Here is a 17,579-nt window from a genome sequence, read left to right as displayed (position 1 = left end):
AGTTGGATTTCAATGTATTCTTACTGTATAATAAAGATTACATATGAAGATAGTCCTCAGAGTTACAATGCAATTGTAATTTGAAAGACTTTTGGGGGATGGGAGGGTCATATGCATTTTATGTAATACAAAATGAAGTAATAAATTATCTTCCTTTCTGATGATTTTAAGCCCATCCATTGAGTCATTTCAGTTCTTGTGTTTTTCAGTTCTAGAATTTGCATTGATTCTTTAAATTTTTAGTTCTGTGGTGAAATTCTCAATACTGACTTTTAATTCCATGACATCATAGTTATTTTAAAGTCCATGTCTATTTACTGGATACCCTCTCAGTCTGTTTCTATGGCCTATTGTTTTTTGGTTTTAGTCATATTTTCTTTTACACTTGGCTTTTTTTGATCATGAGCAAAACATAAGAAATTGTAGAAATCAGTTGAAGGTCTAGTCCACTCTTACTTCTGGGTCCCAGCACAGAACCTGAGATGTTTGCTAAGGTGCCTCCTCTTTGGCAGGATTCCAAATTTTGTCCAATCTGCCCTGTGAGTTTGTAGAACGCTCTCCTCAGCTTCCTAGCCTGTCTATTGTCAGAACAGGTAAACTCATTTAGGAAGGAAAAGTGGCCCCCAAAGCTGGGGCCATTTCTAGCTTTCCTTCCTCTCCTGACCTTACCCCCACAATTCCTCACTTCTTTAGTCTTCTATGCCTTCAAACACATATTTTCTTATATTGTCCAGCTTTTTTAGCTGTTTTTGACAGGAAGGCTGTTCTAACCCATCTGGTTTCCAACTGCTGGTTACCTCAAAGGCTCTTGCTTCTAAATATTAGGCACATGAAAGCTGTGGCAGCAGAATCTATGCCTTGCTCAAGCTTCTTTAATATTTCATTTTGACCCTGTATCAATATGATAAAATTTATATAAAAGTTATTTTAAAACCTTTCTGCAAATCATGTTCTTGTAAACTGTTGACAATAAATACCTTTCACTAAATTACACTAAAATACAGGGGAAATTATTAGACATTAACCCCTAGGTTTTATTCTGGTCAAAAAAATCTAAGCAAATTTTCTTCTGACCTTGATGGGAACTGCTGAGGTTGCTTGGCTGCATAGGTTGGTACTGGAAATCTGTTTGCATATATAGGCTAAAAAGAAAAATATAATAAGGTTATTACCACTATGTGCTCATAAATATGATTTCTACATAAAAGAAATCTCTATATTTAAAATCAATAAACAGACTACAGGTGAATATTCCTTAATGGAAATGCTTAAAGCCAGAAGAGATTCAAATTTCAGATTTTTTTCCAATTTTGGAATATTTGCACATACATAATCAGTTATTTTGGGGATGGGACCTATGTCTAAACAGAAAAGTCACTGATGTTTCATACAGGCCTCGTACATATAACCTCAGGGTAATTTTATACAATATTTTAAATAATTTTGTGCATAAAACAATGTCTGTGTATGCTGAGTCATCAGAAAGCAAAGGTGTCACTCTCTCAGCCCCTCATGTGGACAATCTGTGGTTGTTTGGTATCACCATCACTCCTGACTCTGAATTTATATACTACTGGTAAGCAATCATTTTCTTAGATTTATTCACATATAAGTACTCAACAGTGCATTCTGACTACAACTCGTCACATTAGGGCAGGTGTGGAATTTTCCACCCGTGGCATCATGTTGGTGCTCAGAAAGTTTTGGGTTTTGGAGCATTTTGGATTTTCAGATTAGGGGTGCTCAACCTGTATTTATTTATAATGCTGTGAATTATAGCGTTATAATGCTATAAAATATTTTGCTTATTTGACATATCTTTACCACTAAATGTGGAATACTTAATTCTTTTAAGGTATTTTTTTTTTAATTCAGTAATACCAAAGTGCTATGATCTTGCTTCAAACCAACTGTATTAGTTAAAAGGTAACATATTTCCTATGTCAACGTATTTTAAATAAAATCTTCCAAAATGTATTGCCAAACCTATACAGTATCTAACTAATACTATAAATACCACTCAGCTAGAATCCTTGATTTTGGAATTCATTATATTCTTCCTTGATGAAGTAGCTGAAGTTTACAACAAAGTGAAACTGTATGACTTAGCCTCAAATAAGAAAGTAAAAGTAATATTTTTCACATATCACATTATGTTAGAAGACGTTAGGAAAGATCAGATGGAATTACTAAATCAATAATGAAGTGATCTTGACCAAGATGTTCTTTACTATCTACTGTTAAAAGTTCTATGTTCTTTACTATCTACTCCTAAAGTTCTATGACTGGCAGAGAATGCACAGTGGTGGTGAAGACTTTGAGCACCCTCTGGCTTCTACCACAGAACAGGTGGTCTATCATCTGCAATTTTTTTCACCACAGAATGATTTATATGTACTGTGAAAATTGGTGAAAAATGCAACAAAATGTCTCCATCCCTTTCCACAAGCCATAGGAGCAGCACTCCAAAGGGATCCAGTCCACTTTTGGAATGACAACGTGGTGAGGTGATGGGTATGAGAATTAGCTTGACTGAATCCTACAACAAGGTATACATAGACCAAAACATCACATTGTGGCCAGGAATGGTGGCTCATGCCTGTAATCGCAACACTTTTGAAGGCTGAGGCAGGTGGATCACATGAGGTCAGTAGTTCAAGACCAGGCTGGCCAACATGGCAAAACCCCGTCTCTACAAAGAAATCACCCAGGCATGATGGCACAGGCCTGTAATTCCAGCTACTCGGGAGGGTGAGGCAGAATTGCTTGAACCCGGGAGGCAGTGGTTGCAATGAGCCAAGATCATGCCACTACACTCCAGCCTGTGCAACAGAGTGAGACTCCATCTCAAAAAAAAAAAAAAAAAAAAATCACACCATATCCCAAAATATACACAATTATTATTTGTCAATTAAATATAAATTAATGAAAACAAGCTAAAGATTACAAGCAAGCAAGGTGCTGGATATGTTAATTAGCTTGATTTAATCATTTCCACATTGTTTACATAAAACATCATGCTGTACCCCATAAACGTACACAACTATGATTTGCCAATTAAAAATAAAATTTTAAAATTTTAAAAACTTTTTTGGCATTTATTTGACGTATATTTTTTAATATATGCAAAGATCTATTTACAAGGAGGCTTAGTGTCACATTTTTTTATGGTATAAGACTGGAAACAACCTGTTTTTAAATTTCTGGTAAATTTATAAGAGGGAACAGTATGCAGTCATTAAAAAGAATGAAGTACATGTTCACTTCTTGCAAAGAGTAGACCAAATATCCAGAGAAAACTTCCCAGTACAGTACACCTAAAATGCTGCCTAAAATATTTAAAAGGTATTTTGAAACACTTGGCTGGGTTGGTGGGAAGTAAGAAACATCTTACAGGCCAAAAAAAAACCAAGAAGGTATGAAAGAGTCCAAACAACGGAGTTGCCTTCATCCTGTGAACATCTTCCTATCCTTGGCAGGCAGCAGTATGCATTTTCAGTAACCCATAGATAAAGGAGGAAAAGCCAGGGCCTGAGCAGGATGGAATGGTGAATACAAGGCCCTATACAAAGCCTAGACATACGAAAGGTTATATCCCCATGGGTTAACTAGAAAAATAAATACCTGCCTCAAGGAAGGCCTGTGATGATACTGCCCCTGCTAATAGACGGGGAACTTATAAAACAGTCTCCACACTCATCCTCATAAGAGTTTGGGGACCAGAGTTTATAACATTTGTGTTGTCAAAAAAAAAAAAATCAACAAAAATTTCAGTTTAAAGACATCAAAGACTGACTATGCCCCAAGCATCTGGCAAAGAAAAATACTCTCGGTAGAAAACCACAATAATTCAGGACTCAAATATATTTTTTCCAATATAAAGTTCCAAAGAATGTGAGTTTACAATCAACATCACAAGTGCACTAAGAAATAAGCCATCATGAAAGTCAGCAGAAATAACAAACCTGAGAACCCACCAAGGGCATACATATTAAAATGACCAGATACACCACATAAAGTAGGTGTTTGAATATGCTTTAATAAATAAAAGCTTTAAAATAGATAATAAAACTATAACAAACAATCACAAATAACCAGGCAGATTCGAAACAGAACTAAGTAGAACTACAGGAATTAAATGTACTATAAAACTAGTGAAATTAGACATTCAATGAGTTGGTTAAGGAGAAGATTTGGCATAGTTTAGTAGAGACAGTGAATAGAAGGTAGATCCAATATAATCAGAATGGAATACACAAGAATACTGGAAATAGCAAAGAGAGGTTAAGAAACAGAGAGATAGTAAAAAGTCTAACATGCAAGAAATGCGTGAAAGAGGTAATCAGATAATGAGACAGAAGCAATAAAGAAATAATTGCTGGCCGGGCGCGGTGGCTCAAGCCTGTAATCCCAGCACTTTGGGAGGCCGAGGCGGGTGGATCACGAGGTCAGGAGATGGAGACTATCCTGGCTAACATGGTGAAACCCCGTCTCTACTAAAAATACAAAAAACTAGCCGGGCGAGGTGGCGGGCGCCTGTAGTCTCAGCTACTCAGGAGGCTGAGGCGGGAGAATGGCGTGAACCCGGGAGGCGGAGCTTGCAGTGAGCCGAGATCACGCCACTGCGCTCCAGCCTGGGAGACACAGCGAGACTCTGTCTCAAAAAAAAAAAAAAAAAAAAAAAAAAAAAGAAATAATTGCTAAGAATTTGCTAGAATTGAAAAACGTAAATCAACTCAGGAAGTCTATTTATTGGCAAAGGAGTTTTTTAAAGTCCACATCTACACCAACTAGTCTAAAGATACAGAAGAAAAAGCCACATGGAAAAGATATCATCTACAGCAGACATTAGAATAACAGACAATGTTTAAATTGCAACAAAGGATGTTAAAATATAGTCTCTTTAAAGTTCTTAGAAAAAAAAAAAAACAGCTGTCAGCCAAACACATTCTGAAAAGACAAAAACAGAGAATTTACTACCAAAATACCTTCGCTAAATACCAGAAAAATAAGCTGAGATTCAATAAGGTTGAAAGCAGACAATGAACACATGGGAAAATAGCTAAAGCTCATAGAGCATTTCACATGTGCCACATGCACTTCTCAGTGCTCCACACATACGAATCCCTCTGATTTTCACAAAAGTCATTTGTGATTAGTACTATTATTATTATTATTTTACAGATGAGGAAACAAGTACAGAGAGAGTTTGAGAATCTTGCCTAAAGTCACAGCTTATAAAGTGACAAAGGCAGTACTCAAATTGGGCAGTCTGGCTCACAGTCCATCCTCTTAACAATTAATTTAATTGGTGTATGGTCTCACAAACCTAAATAAACATTTCATAATTCAATAGTCATATTTATATTGTAGAAGTTTTTAAAAAGATTTAAAATACTAGACAACAGGCCACGCGTGGTGGCTCACGCTGTAATCCCAGCACTTTGGGAGGCCAAGGCAGGCGGATCACAAGGTCAGGAGTTCAAGACCAGCCTGGCCAATATGGTGTAACCCCCTCTTTACTAAAAAATACAAAAATTAGCTGGGAGTGGTGGTACACAACTATAGTCCCGGCTACTCAGGAGGCTGAGGCAGGAGAATCGCTTGTTGCAGGAGGCAGAGGTTGCAATGAGCCGAGATGGCACCACTGCACTCCAGCCTAGGCAACCGAGAAAGACTCTGTCTCCAAAAAAAAAAAAAAAAAAAAAAAGTTTTGAGAGGCTTCCAGAATCTCTAGCCAGGCTGAGTAGCATAAGTCCTCCTTGTATAAAACAAGGCTGCAAAATCTGGGAAAGGCAGCTCATTCTTCAAATGCCAAAATCCCAACAATAAATGACAAATAATACAAAGAAAGAGAAACACGGCACATTTAAAGGAACAAACTAAATTTCCAGAAACTGACCCTAAGGAAACAGATATATATAAATTACCAAAGAATTCAAAAATGACCATCATAATGATGTTCAAAAAATTAAAAGAGAATGCAGAGAGACAACTAAAATAAATCAGGAAAATGATGTATGAACAAAATGAGAATATCAACAAAGAGATAGGAACTATAAAGAAGAACGAAACAGCAATTCTGGAGCTGAAAACTGTAATGCTAAATTGAAAGATTCACTGGAAGGATTCAACAACAAACACGATGAGGTAGAGGAAAGTATCAGTGGACTCAAAGACAGTATACTCAAAATCAAAGTGGCAGAGGAGCAAAAAAGGTGAAGAGAAAGGAAAATAAATAGCAACACAAAGCCATATGAAAATACAATACTCGATAATAAAGGTAAGCGTATAGACAAGTAGAGAATTCTGTAGTACTGTAAGTGTGAAAATCACTTTTAAATCTTGTTAGAATGTTAAAAGCATAGCATAAAAAGTAATGAATCTGTGTTAATGATAAGCAATATAAAAAGAGGTAATTTTGTGTCATCAATTACATAAAATGGAAGAAGAAGAAATATAAAGGGGTAGAGTTTTTGTGATTGAAGTTATCAGTTTAAAATAGATTGCTATACATTTATAAAATATTTTATGTAACTGCAAAGATACCACAATATATGTACTATAGAATATGCACAAAGGAAAATGAGAATCAAAATATTACTACAAAAAAAATTATTGTATATTTCAAAATAGCTAAAAGAGTAGAGTTGGAATGTTCCTAACATAGAAATTATAAATCCTTGAGGTGATGACTATCCCAATTACCCTGCTTTGATCATTACACACCGTATGCTTGTTTCAAAATATCACATGTACCCCATGTGATATGTGCAACTCTTATGTATCCATAATTGTTTTTAATTAAAAAGAAATACAAAAGGCAGCAAGGGAAGAAGGAAGGGTCAAAAACAAAATAGCAATATTAAGTCCTTACCTATCAGTAATTCCTTTAAATATGAGTAAGTATTCTGTGCAAATGGAAACCAAGAGAACAAGGATAGCAATATTTACATCAGACAGAATGATGTAACATCAAAAACATTAAAAACAGAGATGAAAAAGGGCATTAATGGTAAAGGGGTCGATTCATCACAAGGATATCACAACTGAATACATATGCAGCCAATTTAGAGTACCTAAATATATAAAGCAAATATTAATTAATCTGGAGGGAGAGCTAAATAGCAACCCAATACTAGTAGGAAACTTCAATACTTCACTTTCAACAACAGATAGATCATCCAGACAACAACTCAGTAAGAAAACATTTGACTCAAACTAGACTTTAAAAAAACTGATCTAACAAACATATTCCATCCAACAGAAGCAGAATACACATTCTTCTTAAATGCACACAGAACATTCTCCAGGACAGATAATATGTCAAGCTGCAAAACCAGCCTTAACAAATTTTAAAAGACTGACATCAAGTACCTTTTCCAACTACAATATTAGGACTCAAAATCAGTAACTGAAGGAATTTTAGAAAATTCACAAATACAGGAAAATTAAACAACACGCTCCTAAACAACCACTTGGTCAATAGCAGATAACAAGAAATATTTTAAAATACAGCTGACACTTAAGCAACACAGATTTGAACTGCACAGGTACATCTATATGCAGATTTTTTTCAATCAAACACAGATTGAAAATACAGTATTCATGACCCACATATATAGACGGCCAACTTTTCCTATATGTGGGTTCTGCAGGGCCAACAGCATGACTTGAGGATAGACAGATTGGGCTATATGTGGGGGTCCTGGAACCAATCCCCAATGTGTACCAAGAAACAAACTGAATCTTGAGACAATAAAAATAGAAACACAACATAACAAAATGTACGCAACACAGAAAAAGCAGTTCTAAGAGGGAAGTTTATAGCAAGTCTATACCAATAAGTGCCTGCATTTTTTTAAAAAATCTCAAATAAACAACCTAATGTTATACCTCAAGACCTAGAAAAAGAGGAACGATCTAAGCCTAAAGTTAGTAGAAGAAAGGGAACAGCAAAGATCAGAGCAAAAATGAATGAAACACTGGAAAAATAGTGTTAACAGAATCAATATAACTAAGAGTCGGTTTTTTGAAAAGATAAATAAAATTAACACACCACTAAGTAGACTAAGAAAACAAGAAAGAAGAATCAAATAAAATCAGAAATGAAAGAGGAGACATTACAGCTGATACCACAGAAATACAAAGTTTTATAAGAGACTGCTATGAACAATCATACACCAACAAACTGAACCTAGAAAAAAATAAATTCCTAGAAACATACAACATATGAAAATTGAATCAAGACGAAATAAAAAATCTGAAAAGATCAATAATAAGTAAGGAGACTGAATTAGTAACTTTAAAAAGTCTCCCATCAAAGAAACTCAGGACCTGATAAATTCACAGCTGAATTCTACCAAACATTTAAAGAAGAACTAATGCAATCCTTCTCAAACTCTTCCCAACACTTGAAGAGGAAGGAATATTTCCAAACTCATTTTACAAGGCCAGCATTACCCTGAAAACAAAGCCAGACAAGGACACCACAAGCAAAGAAAATTACAGGCCAATATCCTTTATGAACATAGATGCAAACATCTTCAACAAAATACTAGCAAACTGAATTCAGCAGCACATAAAAGGATATTTCCCAATAACCAAGTGAGATGTATTCTGGGGACGCAAGGATAGTTTAACACACTCAAATCAACAAATATGCTACACAACAAAAAACAGAAGAACATAAACATAACAAAAACCATGTGATCATTTTAAGAAATGAGGGATAAGCATTTGACAAATTTCAACATTCTTTCATGATAAAAACTCTCAACAAATTTGTATACAAAGAATAAACTGGGCCAGGCATGGTGGCTCATGCCTGTAATCCCAGCACTATGGGAGACCGAGGCAGGTGGATCACCTGAGGTCAGGAGTTCAAGACCAGCCTGGCCAATATGGCAAAACCCTGTCTCTCTACTAAAAATATAAAAATTAGCTGGGCAGGGTGGCACATGCCTGTAATCCCAGCTACTCAGGAGGCTGAGGCAGGAAAATCACTTGAACCTGTGAGGAAGAGGTCGCGGTGAGCCAAGATCATGCCACTGCACTGCAGCCTGGGTGACAGAGCGAGACTCTATCTCAAAAACAAAAAGAAAGAAAGAAATAATGAACCTCAGCACAATAAAGGCCGTACATCACAAGCCCACAACTAACATCATACTGAACAATGAAAAACTGAAAGCTTTTCCTCTAAGATCAGGAATAAGACAAGAAAGTCCACTCCTACCACTTCTACTCAATATAGTACTAGAAGTTCTAGCCAGAGCAGTTAGGCAAGAAAAAGAAATAAAAGACATCGAAATTGGAAAGAAAGAAGTAAAACTGTCCTTGTTTGCAGATGACATGGTCTTTTATATAGAAAACCCTAAAGAGTCAACCAAAAAACTGTTAAATAAATTCAGTAAAGTTGCATAATACAAAATCAACATATGAAAATCAGTACCATTTCTATACACTACAACAAGCTATCCGAAAAAGAAATCCAGAAAAAAAATTCCATTTAGAATGACAGCAAAAATACATACATAAATAAAATAGGAATAAATTTAACCCCCAAAATAAACATCTGTACAAAGAAACCGATAAAACACTGATGAAAGGAATTGAAGACATAAATAAATGAAAAGATATCCCATACTCACTGACTGGAAGAATTAATATTAAAATAACCACAGCAAACTACAGATTCAATACAATACCTATTAATATTCCAATGACAATTTTCATAACAATGAAAAAAATCCTAAAATTCATATGGAATCACAAAAGACCCAGAATCACTAAACCAATCTTGAGCAAAAAGAACAAAGCTGGAAGCAACACATTGCCAAATTCTAAAATACACTGCAAAGCTGTACTAATTAAAATAGCATACTACTGGCATAAAATAGACATAAAGACAAACATAACAGAGAACCCCAAATCCACAAATTTATGGTCAGCTAATCTTCAACAAAGGTGCCAAGAATACACAATGAAGAAGGGACAGTCACTTCAATTAATAGTGTTGGGACAACTTCATATCCACATGGAGAAAAATGAAAATGAACTGGTATTTCATACCATATACCAAAATCAACTCAAACTGGATTAAAGATTTAAACAGAAGACCTGAAACTATAAAACTACTAAAAGAAAACATAGGTAAATATTCTTAGGAGTATTGCACTATACATGTAAAAATTGTTAAGATGGTAAATATTAGTGTTTGGTTTTTTTTTTACCACTACTGTTAAATTTACAAAAAACATCTTGAAAACAATGGTTAAAATGGCAAATTTTATATATATTTTGCCAAAATCAAATAAGAAATATATACATATATGCCAATGATGAAGAAAAGTATACAGATAATTTTGAACTAGCATACATAGGGCCTATGTGGCCATCCTGTATACATAATGACGTGGAAAAATCTCCAAGATATATGGTTAAGAGGAGAAAGGGCATAACAATTTTGGCTCCTTTTTATAAAGGAAAAGGGGGTAGAATAGGGAGATTCTGTGTCTCTCTCTGTGTGTGTGTGTGTGTGTGTGTGTGTATTAAAAAATGAAGAAAGATTTCTAATCAACAGTGAAAATGAATGAATCACAGCTATATCTATTGATAGAGATAAATCACAACATGAGATTAAGGGGAAAAGCAGGTTGCAGATATATGTGCAAATTATCAAATAAAACGTTCTTAAAAGTTTTAAAACAGATTTAAAAATTACATATTGCTTAGGGATATATGCAGATCAGTAAAAGTGTGTCATGATCTAAACACTCCCTCATCTAAACACTGATCTAAACACTGTTCCTCACTTGCAGGAACAGTGACTATCAGTCCTACAGCTGAGACAATTAGGCCAATCCAATAGCTCAGCACCAAGGTCTTTGTAACATCCCATAGGGAGATGGAGACAGGTATTGAAAATAGGAAAAGAGCAGACATAGAAAAAAGTAGTGATAGCATAGGTCCCATGTCATTTCCCAATCCTGGTTGCTAGGCAAGGCATTCCTAATGTCCAGCTGTCTTTTTCTGTGTCCTCTGAGCGAAGGACTCTGCTGGTTTTCCTTTAAAAAACTCAGGGGGCAGGGCACAGTGGCTCATACCTGTAATCCCAGCACTTTGGGAGGCCAAGACGGGTGGATCATTTGAGGTCAGGAGTTCAAGACCAGCCTGGCCAATGTGGTGAGACCCCGTCTCTATGAAAAATACAAAAATTAGCCAGGCGTGGTGGTACACACCTGTAATTCCAGCTACTTGGGAGGCTGAGGCATGACAATCATTTGAACCTGGGAGGCAGAGGTTGCAATGAGATGCAAATTATGCCACCGTACCCCACCCTGGGCAACAGAGCAAGACTGTCTCAAAAACAAAAACAAAAAAACTCAGCGACCACATACAATACTCTTGAATTCTTAAGAAGGTATCTATGTTTCTAGCTATATCTACATAACTTAGTTTTTAATCTTTAAGCATTTGATCCTTTAATACAATAAAGAAAAATAATTTTTCATTTTATACTTACAACTTCTCTGGGAGGTGTCACCGGTGAAACATGTCGAGGAACACTCACTGGCTGTCTAGAAGGGTTTGCTTGATTTTTGCCATCTGACCTGAAAGATACAATTACTTTTGATCTAAATTAAGATTAAAACATTTCTATATGAAATATTACACACATTTTGCATTTTCCCAAATACAGAATAATGATGTTGGTAGTGGTGGGGATGATAATCATGATACAGTTAAAAATTTTATGTCATTTTAACAGCTTTCACATATTTTTAATCCTTATGGTATTAGAAAGCATTACTAACCACATTTTATAATTAAACTTAAATTTTAAGAAATTGCGAAATGTGGTCAATGAGGCCAATGTTCCCTAACTTTTCTCAAGTCTTCCTAAAATCAGAGAAGAGTAAAAGCATATTCTCAGGTTGCCAAGTAGTCATTTTAAAAATTAGGAAATACAAGGGTAGTGAATGGATTGGCTGGAAAGGTAACAGGTAAGTTTTAGACATGCTGAGGTGACAGCAAATCAGTGCAGTGGAGATGTATGAAAGATAGCTGTAGTTATGGAACTCAAACTTCAAAAATGCAGATGGGGGAATTATGCATAGACTGGTCAGTTGGAAGTATGATAGGAAGTATCTACTTACTCCTCTATCAGAAATTGGTGTTAAGCAAAATGAACTCTGAGGGCCACTTTCAGCAGCCTAAAGGCTGACCAACATAATCCTTTCTCCTCCCCTTAAGAGAGGCGGCTTGGTCACCACCACCTTTCAACCCATGCTAATCATGTCGAAAGGTCAGAGAAATAACTTACAACCCTATTTTAGAGGATTACCAATCTCTGGTGATATGACTATCAGCATTAACACTTTATAAATTATTTAATATAGGCAGAGCGTGGAGGCTCACTCCAGTAATCCCTGCACTTTGGGAGGCTGAGGCAGATGGATGGCTTCAAAAAGTTCAAGACCAGCCTGGGCAACATGGCGAAACCCCATCTCTACAAAAAAAATACAAAAATTAACTGGGTGTGGTGGCACACCTGTAATCCCAACTACTTGGAAGGTTGAGGCAGAGAGAATCACCTGAGCCCAGGGAAGTCAAGATTCTGTCTCAGAAAATATATGTATATATTTAATATAGGAATTAAAAGAAAAAAATCTAAGTACTCATATGTTTGTGATCTCTTCTTTCTGAAGTAGCGTCTCCACAGTTGATCTCTCTTGATGAAGATAAAAATAGCACAGACAATAAGGGGAACAATTAAGAAGAAGAACACCAGAAGTCCATCCCTCAATGCAGTATTCATTTCTAGAGAGAAGAATTTTACATCAACAGTCACCAAACTCATACTACCCAGAAAATACTAGATGATTATAAATACTTTACATTAATTTTCACATTACTCAAAAATCAAACTGACATTAATTGAATACATTGAGAAGTGTTCCTCACAGTTCATTCCTGCCCACTTTATTTCTGCCTTCACAAAAATAACCACTTTTATTAGTTTCTTCTGTAATCTTACAGTATTTCTTTGAACAAACAATCAAGAACAAAATATGTTTCTACTGTCAACACTTTCTTACACAAAAGGTAGCATACTATTTATATACCATTTAGTGCATCAGTTTTTTTCCACTCATCTGAACATAGTGGTCCTCCTCGTTTTCCATACAGCTATACGAAACTCCATTGTGAAGATGTTCTAGGGTTTATTTAACTTGTACCCTACTGATAAACATTTTTATTTTTCCAATCTTTTGCTACTAGCAAAAAAATTGCTATAATGAATAACCTTGTACATATGTCATATCATATGAGTGTAGGTATAATAACTACAGAATAATTTCCCTAAAGCAGAACTGCTATATCAATAAACAAGTGCATTCATCATTTCTTTTAGGTATTGTCAATTTGTCTTTCAATAGTTACAATTTATTGCTTGTAAGATCAAGCAATATGTAAGAATTCCCCATAGCCTCACCCACAGAGCCAAACTTCCAGATTTTTGCCAACCTGGTAGGTGAAAAATTTTCTCTTATAGAATTTTAATTTACTTTTTTTAATACTATGAGTTGATAATTTTTTTTCTTTTCTTTTCTTTTCCTGAGATGGAGTCTCACCCTGTTGCCCAGGCTGGTGCAATGGCACGATCTCAGCTCACTGCAACCTCTGCCTCCTGGGTTCAAGCGATTCTCCTGCCTCAGCCTCCCAAGCAGCTGGGATTACAGGCATGTGCCACCACGCTCAGCTAATTTTTTTGTATTTTTAGTAGAGACAGGTTTCACTATGTTGGCCAGGCTGGTCTCCAACTCCTGATCTCATGATCTGTCCTCCTCGGCCTCCTGAAGTGCTGGGACTACAGGCGTGAGCCACCGCGCCCGGCCTCATTTTTTTCTTAAGGAAACATTGTTTATTTTTTTCTGCTCAGTCCTTTGACTATTTTTCTACTGGACTCTTGCTTTTTTCTTCTTAATTTCTAAAACTTCTTTAAATATTAGAGAGGTTAGCTTTGTCCATGATACAAGTTGGAAATATTTTCCCCATTTTAACCTATGGCACTATGCTTTTCTCCATGGAGAAGTTTATTATTTTTGTATAGTTGAATTTATCAATCTTATTTTCATGCCTTCTAGATTTTAAGTTTCATTAGAACTTTTACAAATTCTTTAAGTATTTTATCTGTTCTGTATTCTTTTGAGAAACAATATAGTAGATATAAACAGGAGTGGTAAACTGATTCATAATTTTAAGTTTGTTAAAGAACCAGAAATTTCTGTAAAAAGTTGTTATATGAAACAATATTTATCCCAAAACTATATGAAACAATATTTATCCCAACTGAAAATCAAAATACAGTTGGCCCTGGAACAATGTGGGTTTGAACTGTGCAGGTCCACTTATATGCAGGCTATCTTGTGTTTCCACCACCCCTGAGACCAACCTCTCCTCTTCCTCCTCCTCCTCAGCCTACTCTACAGGAAGATGATGAGGATGAAGGTCTTTATGATAATCTACTTCCACTTAATGAATAGTATATATATTTCCTCTTCATTATGATTTTAATAAATTTTCTTTTCTCTAGCTTGCTTTATTATAATGATACAGTATATAATACATATAACAGACAAAATCTGTGGTAATCAACTGTTTATGTTATTGGTAAGTCTTCCAGTCAACAATAGACTATTAGTAGTTAAGTTTTGGGGAAGCCAAAAGTTACATATGGGTTTTCAACTACGCAGGGGGTTGGAGCCCCTAATCTTTGCATTGCTCAAGGGTCAACTGTACAAAAAACTAAAGCAAGCTTCGTATGTCATTTTATACTTACTAATGAGTAGACAAAATTTAAATTAAAGCATTCAACACTGGCAAGATTATTTTGAAACTGATACCTTTGCACTGTTAAGTGGCATTATACGAATGTATATGATTTATTAGGAATTTTTACTCCTAAACCATAAAAAGGATTATTCTCTTCAAACTAACCTCATTACGGGCAACTGACTCTTCAATTGGAAAAATGTATAGCATTAACATGTACACTACAATGTTAACACTGCATTATCAAAATCTTAGAAACAATCTAAATGTCAAATAATCAGAAAACAGCTAAGTGAAGTTACAGCACATCCACAGGATGAAATGATACACAGCCATTAAAATCCATAGTCCTGACTTCCAGTTATAGCCAAAGTGGAGTAACAGGGACCAGATTTACTCTGCCAGCTAAAATAACCAGAAAACCAGACATAATATATGAAATAACAGTTTTCAAGACACTGGACATCAGGCAACAAAGAGCAATGATCCCTGAGAGGCAGAAAAAATAAGGTGAGCCTTACAATTGTCCGAGGTTAGTATCTAAGGAAAGTTAACAGACACTAATGAGGGATGTGGGCACCAAAGCAAACCCCAGTGGTCTCCCTCAGTTAAAGAGATGGAGCTGGTATTCTGAAGAGGGCAAGGCAGCTAGAGTTCCTAGGCAAAGTACCAAAGGGAAGGGAGCTACAGAGAAAAGCTGAAAGATCTGCATCAGTGCTGAAGGATATATGCATGTAAGGAGACCATATGAAGCCAGAGAAAGAACCATGTGAAAAGATTGGTGGAAATAAGCCCCACAGCTCACACAGGACTAGGAAGAGTATTTGCTCCTATAATTCAGTGGGAAACCTCATAATTAACGTGGCACTGAGCAGCATAAACAGAAGTGGTTTTGCCTCAGTAATGAAGCAGAATCAGCCCTAGACTAAATGCTATTCAGGTCCTGCCTTACAAGCTTAAAAACAAGACCCAGAAGGATCAAATTATGTCGACGTAACTCAAGCTACTAGTACAAACCTCATCAGTAGAAATCCAAAAATATCCAATAACCCACAAGGTAGGATATACAATTTCTGGCATCTAATAAAAATTTATAAGGCATACAAAAATGCAGAAAATAAAAGAGGGAAAAATATCAAAAGTGAGAAATTACCCATATGACAGAATTAGTAGACAAGGACATTAGTAGTTATTACAACTGTATTCTATTTGTTCAAAAAAGTAAAGATTGAGCATCTTATGTAGAGTTATGAAAGATATATAAAAGAAACAAATGGAACTTCTAGAAATAAAAACTATAATGTCTAAAATGCAAAACACACTGGATCAAGTTAATGGCAAATTAGACTTCACAGAAGAAATGTGAACTTGAAGAGTAACAGAAGTTACTCAAAATTAAACATGGAGAATAAAGAGTAATTTTTAAATATCAACAGCCAGCCAGGTGTGCTGGCTCACACCTATAATCCCAGAACTTTGAGAGGCTGAGGTGGGTGGATCACTTGAGGCCAGGAGTTTGAGAACAGCCTGACCAACAGGGTAAAACCCTGTCTCTACTAAAAATACAAAAGTCAGCCAGGCATGGTGGCACACGCCCGTAGTCCCAGCTACTCGGGAGGCTGAGGCATGAGAATTGCTTAAACCCCGGAGGCAGAGTTTGCCATGAGCCAAGATCATGCCACTGCACTCCAGCCTGGGTGACAGAGCAAGACTCTGTCTCAAAAAAAGTAAAGTTAAATTAAAATTTTTTAAAACTAATAAAAATAAAAAATCAACAGCCAATCAGTGAGATGTGAAATAACGCCAAGCAGCCAAATATACATAAAATTGGAGGACTTGAATGAGAAGACAGAAAGAGGAAGACAGAAAAAAATATTTGAAGAAATGATGGCCAAACATTTTCCAAACTTGAAGAAAACTATAAAAGCAAAGATCCAAAAAGCTCAAAAAATCCCAAGTACCCCAAGGCATACTATAAGAAATTACTAAAAACCAGAGATAAAGAGAAAAAATTACAAGCAACCAGAGATTACAAAAAGACATATACAGAAGACATCACAAAGAAAAAGATGACAGCAGATTTTTCAGGAAAAACAATGCAAGTCAGAAGACAAGGAATATCCTTAGAAGTAAAAAGGGAGGAAAACAATCATCCAAAATTCTTATCCAGTTAAATTATCATTCAAGCAGCAAGGCAAATTAAAGACTTTTTCAGACATACAAAAGCTAAAAATATTTGTCACTAGCACACCCATATTATAAGAAATGTAAAAGGAAATCTTTCAAGCAGAAATTAAATCAGATTAAAATGCAAATTTACATAAATGAAGAACACCAGAAATGGTAATTATATGGGTAAATATAGAAACTTTTTCTAGTATTAAGTCTCTTTGAAAGATAACCAACTGTTCAAAAATGAATAATAACGAATTGTGGGATTTATAGTAGAAGTAAAACATGTGACAACAATGGCACAAAATGAGAGAAATGGAAATATACTGAAGTGTTACAATATCACTACAAGGCAGACTGACGGAAAATATCAAGACAGTAAATTTAAACATAAACATATCAAGTTAAATATAAATTATCAAAACAACTTAATTAAAAGGCAGAGAATGGCAGATTAGATAAAAAGCAAGATCCAACTATATGCACTAATTATTATAGCATGATATAAATAAATTAAAAGTAAAAGGATGGGAAAAGATTTTCCATGCTGACTAATTAATAGGAATCTG

At 35.5% G+C, this 17,579-nt stretch overlaps 1 protein-coding gene across 2 annotated transcripts in view; it reads right to left on the bottom strand.

Annotated features, from left to right (window-relative positions):
- Window positions 1-17,579, bottom strand: part of ADAM9 (ADAM metallopeptidase domain 9) — a 113,131-nt gene that overhangs the window by 1,998 nt on the left and 93,554 nt on the right. The window contains exons 19-21 of one of the 2 annotated variants that reach the window (XM_001092710.5): window positions 12,681-12,822; window positions 11,525-11,612; window positions 1,075-1,142 (exon numbers count right to left, since the gene is read on the bottom strand). In XM_001092710.5, the coding sequence (XP_001092710.2) occupies window positions 1,075-1,142; window positions 11,525-11,612; window positions 12,681-12,822 (298 nt within the window). The remainder of the gene's footprint in view (window positions 1-1,074; window positions 1,143-11,524; window positions 11,613-12,680; window positions 12,823-17,579) is intronic. The other variant, XR_003732332.2, reaches the window with a different exon arrangement.

The sequence above is a fragment of the Macaca mulatta genome, chromosome 8 (assembly GCF_049350105.2).
Source record: "Macaca mulatta isolate MMU2019108-1 chromosome 8, T2T-MMU8v2.0, whole genome shotgun sequence".
NCBI lineage: Eukaryota > Metazoa > Chordata > Mammalia > Primates > Cercopithecidae > Macaca > Macaca mulatta.
Note: the sequence above shows the minus strand (reverse complement) of the source record. Positions and strands in the feature narration are given on the sequence as shown.